This window comes from Neltuma alba, unplaced genomic scaffold (genome assembly GCF_004799145.2).
Source record: "Neltuma alba isolate B1F8T4 unplaced genomic scaffold, ASM479914v2 tig00007904_pilon, whole genome shotgun sequence".
In the NCBI taxonomy this organism is placed as follows: domain Eukaryota; kingdom Viridiplantae; phylum Streptophyta; class Magnoliopsida; order Fabales; family Fabaceae; genus Neltuma; species Neltuma alba.
Genome location: NW_021634898.1, coordinates 1 through 12785, shown reverse-complemented (window position 1 = coordinate 12785; position 12785 = coordinate 1). Strand labels below are relative to the sequence as shown.

The 12785-nt window shown below is 36.9% G+C and overlaps 1 protein-coding gene across 1 annotated transcript; it reads left to right on the top strand.

Annotated features, from left to right (window-relative positions):
• The first annotated feature begins 11487 nt into the window (after positions 1 to 11487).
• On the top strand, positions 11488 to 12403 carry LOC114753395 (ABC transporter B family member 1-like). The gene is made up of 3 exons (XM_028942084.1): positions 11488 to 12128; positions 12214 to 12268; positions 12357 to 12403. The coding sequence occupies exons 1-3, from the start codon at positions 11730 to 11732 to the stop codon at positions 12401 to 12403; spliced, it is 501 nt and encodes a 166-aa protein (XP_028797917.1). The 5' UTR covers positions 11488 to 11729.
• The last annotated feature ends 382 nt before the right edge of the window (positions 12404 to 12785 follow it).

Sequence of the window (12785 nt, the reverse complement as noted above, 5' to 3'; positions counted from 1 at the left end):
GTAATACAGCTTCGATTTTAATCTTTTTATGAGTACCCGTAATGTTAGTCTTAAATCCTGCCATACTTTCTGGGTAATAGGCAATAAAATCTGCTCTGAGTAACTTCGCCGTTTAAAATTAAACGAAGAAGACTACTGATTACCCCTTATCCACCACATTTATTAGAAAAATTTGCCCTCATTTTTTAATCAGTTCCATGCGCTTTCGACGCGAACAACAAATTTTTTATAGTTATGTCTCGAATATTTTCATACCTTTAAATATTTGTTGTCTCAACCCCAACATCACTTAAGATTTAGTATAATAACCGGAGGGTTATTATGACTTGCGTGTTGCGTACGGTTTGAATCACTCATTATTAGTTCTTATTATTATTTGATGAATAAAACAAAGTTGTGCTGGACCGTCCTTAGAACAAGTTGGATTAACTCGCATAACATAATAGCATGGTTGCTTGAAATTTTCAAACAAAAACACACCCCACAAGAAAGTCATATGCTATCACATTGATTGAGGGCCGTGGTGGATAGAATAGAGTTTCTCTTCTTTCCTCAGTTGAAACTCCACATATAAACCTTTACTATTTAAATGTTTGTGCGAGATACTTTGAATCAATCAGAGGTACATGGCTGAATCGACAAGGGGAGAAATGACGGAATGCGACACGATCTGAATATAAAATTATTGCCTTCAAATGATAAGAGTGATGAGATGAGTGGGAATAATACGGATGATCCAAATCCTCCTGTTACAATAAAAATCATTGACACATGAAAGGCAATAACTAAACAAAATCAGAAGAAGCTGAACTTGCCTATAAAATGATGGTGATACACACACACATGTACGTATGTATGTATAGGGGATCCCCATAATTGAGGCATGCCCAATCTAGAACCATCAATTATGGCATCCTACAAGAGAAAACATGTTTTATAACTATTATCCTCGAGTCTCTCGTTTTTAAAATTTTTACATGTTTCATTTAATATCAATGAGACACACTGTATGTTTTCTTATTGCGCTTTTGATTGGGACTTGCAGATCAATGGGGGGCATGAAAATTGATCTGAAAACGAGTTAACAATAAACAAATCCAACATGGGGAAACAGAGATTTGAAACATACATATAATTAAAGCCTGCATCATATAATGCAGCTTATAAAAGAATCCTCACGGAGGATCAGTCCAAAACAACTTTAGAAATGTATTATCTTAAAGATAATGATGCCTTGGATTCTACTCATTAGTTTAGCAAAAGTAGGAGATATGTATGTGCATTGGCCTCTTTCCCATTTTGTTTGCTTCCCTCAGAGTGATAAGACCCAACAGGATTTGCCAGCTATAGGCATTATGTAATGCAGAATAAAATATTGGGACAAATTGTCTTAAAAGTTTATGGAAAGGGTTTTGCTGTGAAGTGTATTCTAGTGTCAAAAAAGTTCTGCCTTCTATATTTGCCCCCATTAAATTTCCAATCACTGTCTTTTACCTCTTTGTGCAGATTTTTCCAATTGCTTTCTGGGATTTCACACTTCTGTCCACACAAGGAGGGTGAAGAATTCAAAGGGGTTGGACTTTGGATTAGTCAATCAGCGAAAGCTGGCACTGTCAATTGATTTGTTCAACAACGCCACAACGACTTGATGTTTCCATTAGTTCCCATGCAGCGTAGGTCACCAATAATATAGATGGCCAAAGATGAACAGGATAAGAAGAAATTATGAGCCAGTGAAAAATGAAGCCAAACAGTGTCACTAATCATCGATATAAAATATACAAAAAATCTACTCCTCCGGTCCTTAATATAGGACCTAATTGTTGAGTTGATTTTGGTCCTCAATATAAGACCTATTTATCATATTTATCATTTTTCTCTAAATTGTTCATATGGATACTTCGTCAACCATAATCAAGTAGGAGAGGGAGAGGGGGCATTAAGAAAGATGATTATGATGTTTTAAGAAAAATGTGTCACATTTCTTATAATTAACTAACTTTTTTAATCTAATCAAATTAGTTAAATAGATATTATATTAAGGACCGGCGGAGTATTAAAGAAATCCTAATACAATCCATTTATCAGATTTTTTTGTAATTGTATGGGATCCACTGATAGTTATAGATAAAGTAATTTTTTGTATCAAAAGGCAAAAAATGAAAACTATATAAAGGGTTTTCCCCTCTTTTTTGGGGCCAAGCTGACTTTTTTTGCAGTTTCAATAAACTAAACTCCGCACGGCGACTATTCATCAATTCTTTGGCGTAAGCGGAAGACTCCAAATCCCATAGCGTAGACTTCGTTTTTACAAAAACGTTGTAATATCAAGGAGAATTTGAATTTGAAGACCATAAACGTACAGATTTTATAATAAAAAGATATGTTCCAGTCAAAACAGTTTATCTTCGAAGGAAAAAAAACTCGAACCAGATCTTTTTCAAAATTAATTTTATAAGGTTAATACGTCAAATACTTGCCCCCACAATCCATATCGTCGATTGACTTTTGTGGCGGTCGAATCCAAGAAGTCAAAAACTAACCACACTAGGCACTGTGACACGTTGTTCAAGAGGAATACAGCTTTAATACAAGGGTTAATTGATTAATTTAAGTTAATTAAATAAGTTCGTTAAATTAGTTATTTATAATAAATAAGTATTATCTTTTTTATAGTATACCCACTAGTTATATGTACTAGTTAAAATTACCATTTAATGAAATATTTAATATGTACAACTATTACGCGAATTATTTTAAAAAAATAGATAAATATGAGAGACAGAGTGAATTGAACTCTCATATTTAGGATCAAATTGAAAGTCAAATTATTTTTTATATTGAGGATCGGACATAGTATTACAGTAATAACAGAATTAAAAATGATTAAAATAAGAAGAAGACTTTGTAACAAGTGATTTAAATAGGTGCATGATGTGCAGCTCGATGATTTTAATAAGAGAAGAGTTAGCAAAGAAATTATGTTATTTTTGTTACAGCGAATGGAAAAGAAGAGAGTATTTTACATTTTTGCCCCACTCATGGGTTCCCACTGAAGTTTACCTCTATTTTATCCAGTTCCTTTCCAAGTTTCCATAAAGGCTTCCTTCACGCTGGGGCACCATTTGATTATTAAAGGCTGGGCATTGGGCCTTCAAGCCCAATGAACGTCTCATCCTGCTTCTTGCCATTGGGTCTGCCAATCAGATTTTAAGCTTCATGGTGTTTCCTTCGTGTTTCTTCACATCCTGCTTCTCAAGGAACAGATGGGACTTCTTCAGTCCCAATCTATGTAATTTTCTCACCTTTGTGTACTGTTTGGGCTTAGGCCCTCTCTTTAATTTTCCTTTTTTTTAAAAAAATTCAGGTTTATTATGCAGGAGACCTCTAACAAACAAGTATACCTGGCCTCTACATTTAATATAATATTATAAACAAAAAATTTATACAAAACCACGGTTTTTAAAAGTCACAAACAGAACGGGTTATTTCTCGAGTTAAATAAATGGTTCAACATAGTTCCTGACAGAAAAAGCCAGGTCTCCAGTGAACCCACATGTGATCTTGTGTGTATCGTGGCTGAGACTTTTGGTTTTAAACCCTTAATGGACAGGAAGAGGGGGCCTCATAGGCCCTTTAAAATAGGAGATTGGGCCGAAGAAATCAAATGAATGAGATCGTTGAACTTTGAAGCATTGGATGTGACCAATGTGTGATGACCGTATGAACCTTAGCAGATAGCAACCCTGCTCCGCATGCGACCAGAAACTGAAATAATATGATTGTGATGCAGGGAATGCAGTGGTTTTATGCGCTGGTTCCATGATAAGAAAGGCATCCATATTCCTTCCCTCTGGTCTGGTCACAAGAGTGAGAGTCACCAACATTAAAAAAGCTGCCATATTTGTGGGACATATCCTCTTTAAATTGAAAGGCCAGAGAGAATGATATAACAGAAACATATACATATACATACATATATACACACACACTCGGTGACTTCTTTACCATGCACGCCATCATACATATCCTCTGACACTCCGCCACAACCTCAACATTGTCTCCCCCCACATACGCCCTTACATCTATATATGTGTCTCTCATTCAGATGTGAATATTCATCTCACAACAGCTTCTTTCTTGTCTTCTTCTTGTCTGTCTCAGACATATCGCTGTATCTGCCTTTTCTTTTTGTGGATACCCTTGAACATGAGCATATTGTGCAGCCCCAAAAAAACCGATAGCAGAAGGATTGCTTTGATGGGTCACATTATTACATTACCAGTTGTTGGCCAGAGATAAAATGGCAGTGAGGTCCCAAGTAGTGCTGCAAAATTATTATTAACAACACTTCTCCCCACTTATTTCCTGATTTTGACATCAGATCAGATGCTATAAATTTGCTACGTCCCTGTGGTTTCGGTCTCAATAATTCAGCTTATCACATGCATCTTCATCTTCTTTTTCCACCTCTTTAATTTGTTTGTTTCCCCTTCTTTTTCTTGTGTTTACTAGAGCAGGTTAGAAAACTCGGTCCATTTGCCCCTCACCCAACCTTCTCAGCTTTTCAACCATTTGGCCCCGCCAATTAATTAATTCCCAATCAAATTCTGCAACCAACTTCTTGTGTCTTCGATCGGTTCTATTTCGACTAGATTGATTTGTTTTCTCCACCTACGTATATGCCTCCAAATGTAGCACCTTCCCCATTTATATTTTGGAGATCCCACTCTTTTGGCCTTTTTATTAGTCCCTTTGACACTGAAATCAACTTGTTAGTTGGTATCTTGTCGAGTTTTGGAACACTAAAAATACCAGACCTTTTTCCAAAATTAATTAATGAGAAAAAGACCTAGTTTTCAACCTTAGGATCATAAAATTCAAAGTGATTGAATTCTATTTTGGTGAAAATAGTACGTCCGGGGAGGAGTCCATTGTCAGAGTAGTTAATATGGTATCTCCCATCTTGAACGTGGAAGGCCTTTTCAAGGAACAGGAAAAGCTAAACAACACGTTCCCCAACTCAACTTTTATAATTTTCCCCATGGTTCATAACTTTTACGCTTAAATCTTTGCCTCTCACTTCGGTTTCTGTCAGAAAGCGACTTGCAAAATCCAAATGCGGAGACAAGCTCTTCTATTATAATACTCCTCCGGTCTTTATTATAAAACCCAATTTAACTTTTTATTTGGTCCTAATTATAAGACCCCGATCCATTTTATCTCTTATATTTATATTTTTTTTCAAGATAATCCTTCTAATAATGATAGTTTTAACCAATATACTTAATTAGCAAGGATATTTTAGGAATGACAACACTTATTTATTATAAATAACCAACTTAACTTACTTCTTTAATCTCCTCAAATAAGTCAATTGGGTCTTATAATTAGGACCGGAGGAGTATATATATGAGGATACATATCGCCCAACCTTATCAAAATTTTCTGGTGATAACGAATACGAAAGAACTAGACTTGTCCGCTTCTGCTACACATCAACTGTACAGGTTTTGCTGTTCTTATCAAACTCCATTTTCATATGATCAAGATCCTGTATGCATGACAAAAATATATCATTTAATTACCTAATATTTGTTCTAAGCTGGATCGCGGAGGTTTGACATGAATCTTCACCCAATCATATGGATAGTAATTAAGTAACTGAAGCATATTGAAAGGCAGCCTGGGTGTAGTTATGAATGGATGTTTGGGATTATCACTTTCAAAAATTACTTTTCAATTTATAAAATTCTTTTTTTATATTTATTTTATGTAGCGTAAAATCACTTAAAGCAAGTTAACTCATCATATTTTTGCGTACAACTGATGGCCGTACACACATGGGGAAGGCACCAAATAATCAATCATGATTAAAACACAAGCACAGTAGACTATTTTGTGATTATGGTCCCTTAATGTCAAACCTTTTACACGGGCCCATTCATACCATCCACCACCACACTTTAACTCCTGGATGACACCCTCTTTACCCTACATTGTGTCATGTTCCAATTATTTTGTCCCTTTGCCCCTCTCCCTTCCTTCACCACACATATTGCACTACATGGACCTCCCTATCCTACAGGTTCAATTTTACCCCTTCCCTTTCATTTCATTACTTCTAAATTAAGCCTGCTTCCAGTTCCCTCCCACATTGATTCATTAATAAATAACAGGGGAAGCTATAGTGAATGCAATCGAATATCTATTCTTTTCGAGCTAGCTAGCTATATTACACTGAATATATATATATATATATAGTTTTTAGGAAATAGAGAATTTTTTCCCATCAAAGCTAATTTCCTTTCTCACAAAATATCATCATTTTGTGCCACTCACTCATCATGCGTCCTCCATCCAGATGAGCGTAGGACCTGCCATTCATATATATTAAACTAGGCTGTGCGTTATATGAAAGTTAGAATCTTCCAAATGTTTGTATATATGGTATGGGTTAAACAGCGTGGCAGGGACAAGTGGAACTAATTCCGTAAGAATTTATTATGGAAGTTCAAAGTTCAAATAACTGTTGGGAGATTTGATTCCAGGCATTCAAATAATTAAGAAATCAATTACTAAAAGGCATAAATGCTTATTATAATTCCCAGAACTTTTTTATTTATTTTTAGAGTAGTGTGATCTCGAAGGCGCTGTTAAAGAGTACAAGGACAGGATAGCATTGCATGTCCAAAACTGGGAATGAGCTGAGCTAATGAGTTTAAACGAAATACTGCACTTAATTAGTCTTGAACAATTAAGATGTCTAAACCATGTGGCCTAATATTAAAATCCCAAACCCAGCTTACGAAAATGATGCACACATATGAAGATATATATATGTATAAGGTGGACACCACTTTGTGCGACGGAATATTTTTGTTTGTTCGCATTGAAATATAATTAATTAAATTTGATCGTGGCAGAGTAATGCTGCCACTGGCATTAAGGATTCCTGTCATACAAAACAAAGACCTTTCTTCGATTCTTCTCGTTAGGATTGTGCGATCCATTTTGGGAGTATTGATTCTGAAAGCAAACCAAAAAGCCTAATAACAAGGAATTGAAGTGCGCAATTAATTAAAAAAGAGTACGTAAAGAACATTTTGTGTACGATCAATATATTAGTATATGAACTGGGAATGCATGATTCGTGGTATAACACGAAGGACTTTCAAGTCCTGACAAATTAATGGATCTGATCGCCGGAGACGGATGATTTAATAATTAATAATAATATTAATGTGAGTCTTTTTTTTTTCCCCCAAAATCAAGTGGCAAAAAGGGGTCTCTTAAGGATATGTCTTGCTTTGTTACAATGAATAGAAGCTCGGATTTGGCACACTGTAGAAGCTAGCTTCAATATTTTTGTAATGCGATCATCAAGATCTTTGTATCCTTCCTTGAATCATTTTTTTGGGTTTTTTTTTTTCAATGCTTAACATTGTTGGATTAATAATGATATGTCGATGCAGCTCATCACAAGCTGGATTATTCCTCCACTTGTTTTTACTTGTTTTTTTTTTTTAGTGGCGAGGGTGAAATTTTTGCATCAAACGATATACGTTACTATGTATTGCATCGCGTATTTACTCACCTAGTTAGCTCGACCGGAGGATAACTAGGTTTGCAATGGATGTCTATTAGGATCAATGTGCTTATATATGTACGATGTATCCAAATACTGTGATGTGATTTGGCACATATATTTGGCCAGAAAAAGAATTGGCACATATATATAAATGGTGGGATTTGTATATCTAATTATTTGACATTATAAGAGGCTAGTACGCTTTTGTCAAAGGAAAGGTTGGGAGTGAATTATTAAAGCTAAAGGTAGGGTGTGAGATTTGAGGGATTAATGTCTGTAAACTACCAGTCCATATGAGCTTCGATATTCATGTGGGTTGGTAGGTGGGAACTTTATTGGGATTTTCAAACGGGGCAAATTAATTCGTCAAAGACTGTTTTGGAATTGGATATACAAACGCGTTGGCAAATGTTGAGGCTTGTGTGCCAAAATCATGAGCGTCGCACCCCAGAAATGATCGAGCTTCATAATCTGCTCTTCAATCCAAAGTCTCGTACACGATAAAGAAATTATTTTTGCTTTTCGATGCAAAACGTAATGCAGAACCGGCTGAGTCATATCAGATGATAAGCAAAACCATCATTTATAAATTTATCGAATTTGTTTAGAGTGAAGAAACTGCAAATTTTGTCAGCTTCATCCTTAAATAAAATTACCGGCCTGCATCAAGAATGGTACACATCTCATATTATGGATGAATATGAAGAGAGAAAAGGAATGACTCTTGAGATTTTTATTTTCGCCTGGCTCTTCGATGGTAAAAGTTAAACCTAAATTAAATCGGAGCAAAATCTGAATGTTTGCATTGTGGCAGTCATACTCGATAGCTAAGTCAAAAGCAGGCTAGCTTCGTGCCTAACTCTACTTCTAATTGCAAAAGCTAATCTTTAAGGCAACAATTACCTATAGTAATAATATTTATTAGTGTTATTATTATTTAACAATATATATATACCCACACGTTAATCTAATTTGAAGAGGAAATGAGCATCGTGATCACTTTAGTTGAACATGACAATCACAGAATAGGATGTCAACTGTTGAACGAAGTCATTTGCACTGCTCAAGAAATATAAAATAAAGAAAGAAAGAAGACTTTACAGAAAGTTGGCTTGCTCATTACTTTAGCTTGAGATGGTGCTTTCTCCTGCAATTCACTGAATCCATCGAGCTAAATTATATATAGAGAGAGAGATGTTCTAAAGCTCATAACCTGGACCACTCAATTGGGATCGATCTTTTCCCAGTTTTTATAATATATATTCCTCTTCAGTGCCCCGTAAACGAACTTATTGTCAAATGGACATTCCAAATACGTAGACCCGAGCAAGACTGATGTGTCTCCATCCCCACACCTTGCCCCACTCTTTTTGAGCTGATGATGATAATTATATGTGGTGGGCCCGTCATCGCTTTTGTCACACTCAGCTCTCGATCCCTTCCATCGTCTTGTGGAAGAAGCTTGCGTGCCATTTTGAAAAAATGGTGACAGAAATGAAAACAAATGTTTAATTCAGCTAATTACAAGAGAGACAATATAATGGCATGATTGGCGCCCTTGTGAAATATATATAGTGTTGGGTTAGAGTTTAATTTAATGTTATGGCAGTGGTACTAATTGACTATTCAGATTGGAACGGAAAACCCATAATAATTACTCTTGATGACAAATACTATAGTGTATTATTATTAAACGAGCAGCCATGATTAATGTTATTAATGAAAGGTCCCTCGTGATGGACGCTGGGGTTTCTCTTTTTGACTTGTTCAACGCTCTCTCACAACCTTATATGAACGAATAAGATATCTGTGTGCCCCCAGAATCTTCAATTAGATTTCTATTTCTCTCCGGGCGAGTTCGATCACCGACTCTTTTATTTCTTTCTTTTATCTGCAACATCCAAATTTCAACAAACTGAATCAGTGTTCATTTGACTTTCTCCCCCTCTTATTTCATTTCACTTCCATTGGCCGTCATATATTGGACACCATTTCGATTACGACTGACTGACAAGTCCATGCCCTTACCCTTTTATTTATTTGCTTATAAATTTTGTACGTTAGTTTTTATTTAATTAACAAATAATTATTTGACCTACGCATGCATTTTTGAAAGAGTTTTTATGAGAGGTAAAAACGAGGCCAAGTTATGCATAAGTGAGGAGTGAGGTTTCCTCCATGCATCCACCTGACCACCTGACCCATATGCTTTCAACAGTGAATACAACGCCACATGAAAAACACAGTAACGATCGAGATCGATACATCAGTTAGAAGATTTCTAATCAAAATGATGTGATTAATTAGAATTCACTGTTGATCAAAATTATTGTTACAGATAACATAATATGTGGATGATTTAACTTGTTGAACTATTGAAGCAAGTAGTGGTGGGTGGTAGGCTGGTAGGAATGAGACAGAGAGAGGCAGAGAGGTCCATTAATGACACAGTGCGTGCAATCAAACTGGTAAAATCCCCGAATGGAGGGAATCTGAAATCACTTTCTCCATTGCTATTTACTGTTTTAATCCTTCTTTTCCATTTCCAGAATTCCATATCTGATAACACTGTACCTACGTACGTATTCCTCACATCTTATGGCCACTGGTTGTTGGGTTCTTCAGTCCCCTCCATTAAAATCACGTCCGTGGTTTTGCTTTTCTCAGTTTTTCGACTCTCACACACTTCCTTCTCCCACCACATTTTCTACCTCTTTTGTCTCATTCCTATCATCACTACCTAATGCCTATATATTTACTCATCCCAAGTACGTACCCCAGGGGTTACCCTTCCCCAAATCATAAAACTTCTCATAATTTAGTACCTTTCAGTCCTTCAATCACAACTGTTTTGGCTCCAACACAAAACAAATAATTGGAATGCCCCATTATTGGATGCCAGTTCTTCCAGGGCAATGAACAGAGCGTGGCGTTAAGCAAAGAGTGTTTGGTAAACGTGAAATGTGATGTACGATTTTTTTTCTGATTTAAGTTTTATTAAGGGGTCGTTGACTCTGTTTAACATTATAGTTTATTAGATGACTGTATCATGATTCCGGGAAAAAATAAATTATAAGGCTGATGTCAGTTTCCTTCTAATTATTGACCTGATGCTACGGGGCGTATAAAAAAGAGCCCTTCTTGAGGGAATTTGCAGTGTCAGAATTACAGTCACATTGCTGTAATTAAACTAGAAAAGTAAAAGGAGCTAAATTGCTGATATTGAGTAAACCCAGAGCGTGATGTAAGAAGCTGCTTTACAGAAACTTTCGCACAATTAATTCAATGTTAAATTACCTTTTTTTTTTTACCTTTAAAAAATTACATATAAGTTATTTTCAATAAAGAATCAAATTTTGGAGGAATCACGGGACTGGTCCACAAGGACCTGAGACGTTGGTTTAGTAAGATTTTGATAATCATTTGAGTTGGTTTTCATAGTGCTCGATATTAAGGTTTTTCCTGAACTTTCAAAATAATTTTCTTAAAAGAGGAGAAATGCATAATTAGTTCCATTTCTTCGTATGTTACCCAACATATCTTGTCCCTTCCATGTATTTCAGAATGAACCGGCGGACATGGAGGAGACATGGAAAGCAAATTAACTTGAAGTAGAAGCCAAGCCTGAACACTGGATCTCGATGGTCGTCAAAAGGCTATTTACACATGAAAAAGTTAAAAAAAAAAAAAAGATTTTAAGTGTTTCTTTCTTCTTTATTTTTTATACTTGATTTGAATTCGTTCCGGTCAAAAACCCATATATTCCAGGTTTCACACAGTATCCTTTGTCGGGTGGAAAATCAAACTTTCTCTCTCCATGCCCCCGAAATTTCGGTGTCTCGCTTCTCACCATCTGTCTCTTTCCAAGTTCCTTTTTTACTGATGAAGCAATCCGAAAATTAACCTCTCCCACTCTTCCTAGATAAATATTCAACGCTCCACACCACGATCACTCCATTATGAACAACAATACTGGAGAATGATGAAGGAGTGAAATCACAGGACAGATAATATTTAAATATTCCCCGAGAGATTAGAAAAAGTAAGCATCAGAAACATGAGCTGAAAAGCCAGGTAAGGCGTGTGAGATAATAAAGAGGGAGTTGGAAGTCGTTGATAAAGCTAAGGATTCTTGCAAATGTCACAAGATTCTGAGGAGATAAAAACCACTGAGCACTGGAAATGGTCCGAAATGCAAGGCCTTGAGCTTGTGCCCCCTGCTCCTCTTTCCGACTCGACGGCAGAAAACAGAGACTCCCACGCAGAGGAAGCCACCAGAGGAGAACGCAGGGACATGGAAATCTCTGAGCCCAAGAAAGACGGCGGAGACAAGCCTGACACTGTTCCGCCCGTCGGATTCGGCGAGCTTTTCCGATTCGCCGATGGATTAGATTACATTCTAATGGGAATTGGAACGGTGGGGGCAATTGTGCATGGCTGTTCTCTGCCTCTGTTTCTTCGGTTTTTCGCTGATCTTGTGAATTCTTTCGGGTCCAATGCCAATGATGTGGACAAGATGACCCGAGAAGTCGTCAAGGTAACGCAGTCACAGCAAGAAGATACTTTATGATATGGAATGAATGCGTTGTGTATTGAAGCCTTGTATTTGTGGTATTTTGCAGTACGCATTTTACTTCTTGGTGGTGGGTGCTGCTATATGGGCATCCTCGTGGGCAGGTGAGTTCTCTGGACATGGTCTTTCGGGAGGGGGTTTTTTGGTTTATAGTGGCGTGAATGTTGCTAGAACAACTGGGTTTTGTCGCAGAGATATCGTGCTGGATGTGGACTGGAGAGAGGCAGCGACGAAAATGAGAAATAAAGTACCCGAAGCCGCCTTGAACCAGGATATTCAGTATTTTGACACCGAGGTTCGAACGTCCGACGTTGTTTATGCCATTAACACTGATGCTGTGATGTGATGGTCCAAGATGCCATTAGCGGAGAAGGTGAAGCGCCTGTCTTCTTAATTGACTGTTCATCTTGTTCATCTCTGTTTCTATTCATGATAATACTCGGTGCTTGCTTTATGCGCAGCTGGGTAATTTCATTCACTACATGGCTACATTCGTTGTCTGGGTTTGTGGTAGGTTTCACAGCCGTTTGGCAGTTAGCTTTAGTCACACTCGCCATAGTCCCAATGATAGCTGTGATCGGAGGCATTCACACAGCACGTTGGCCAAGCTCTCCGGCAAAA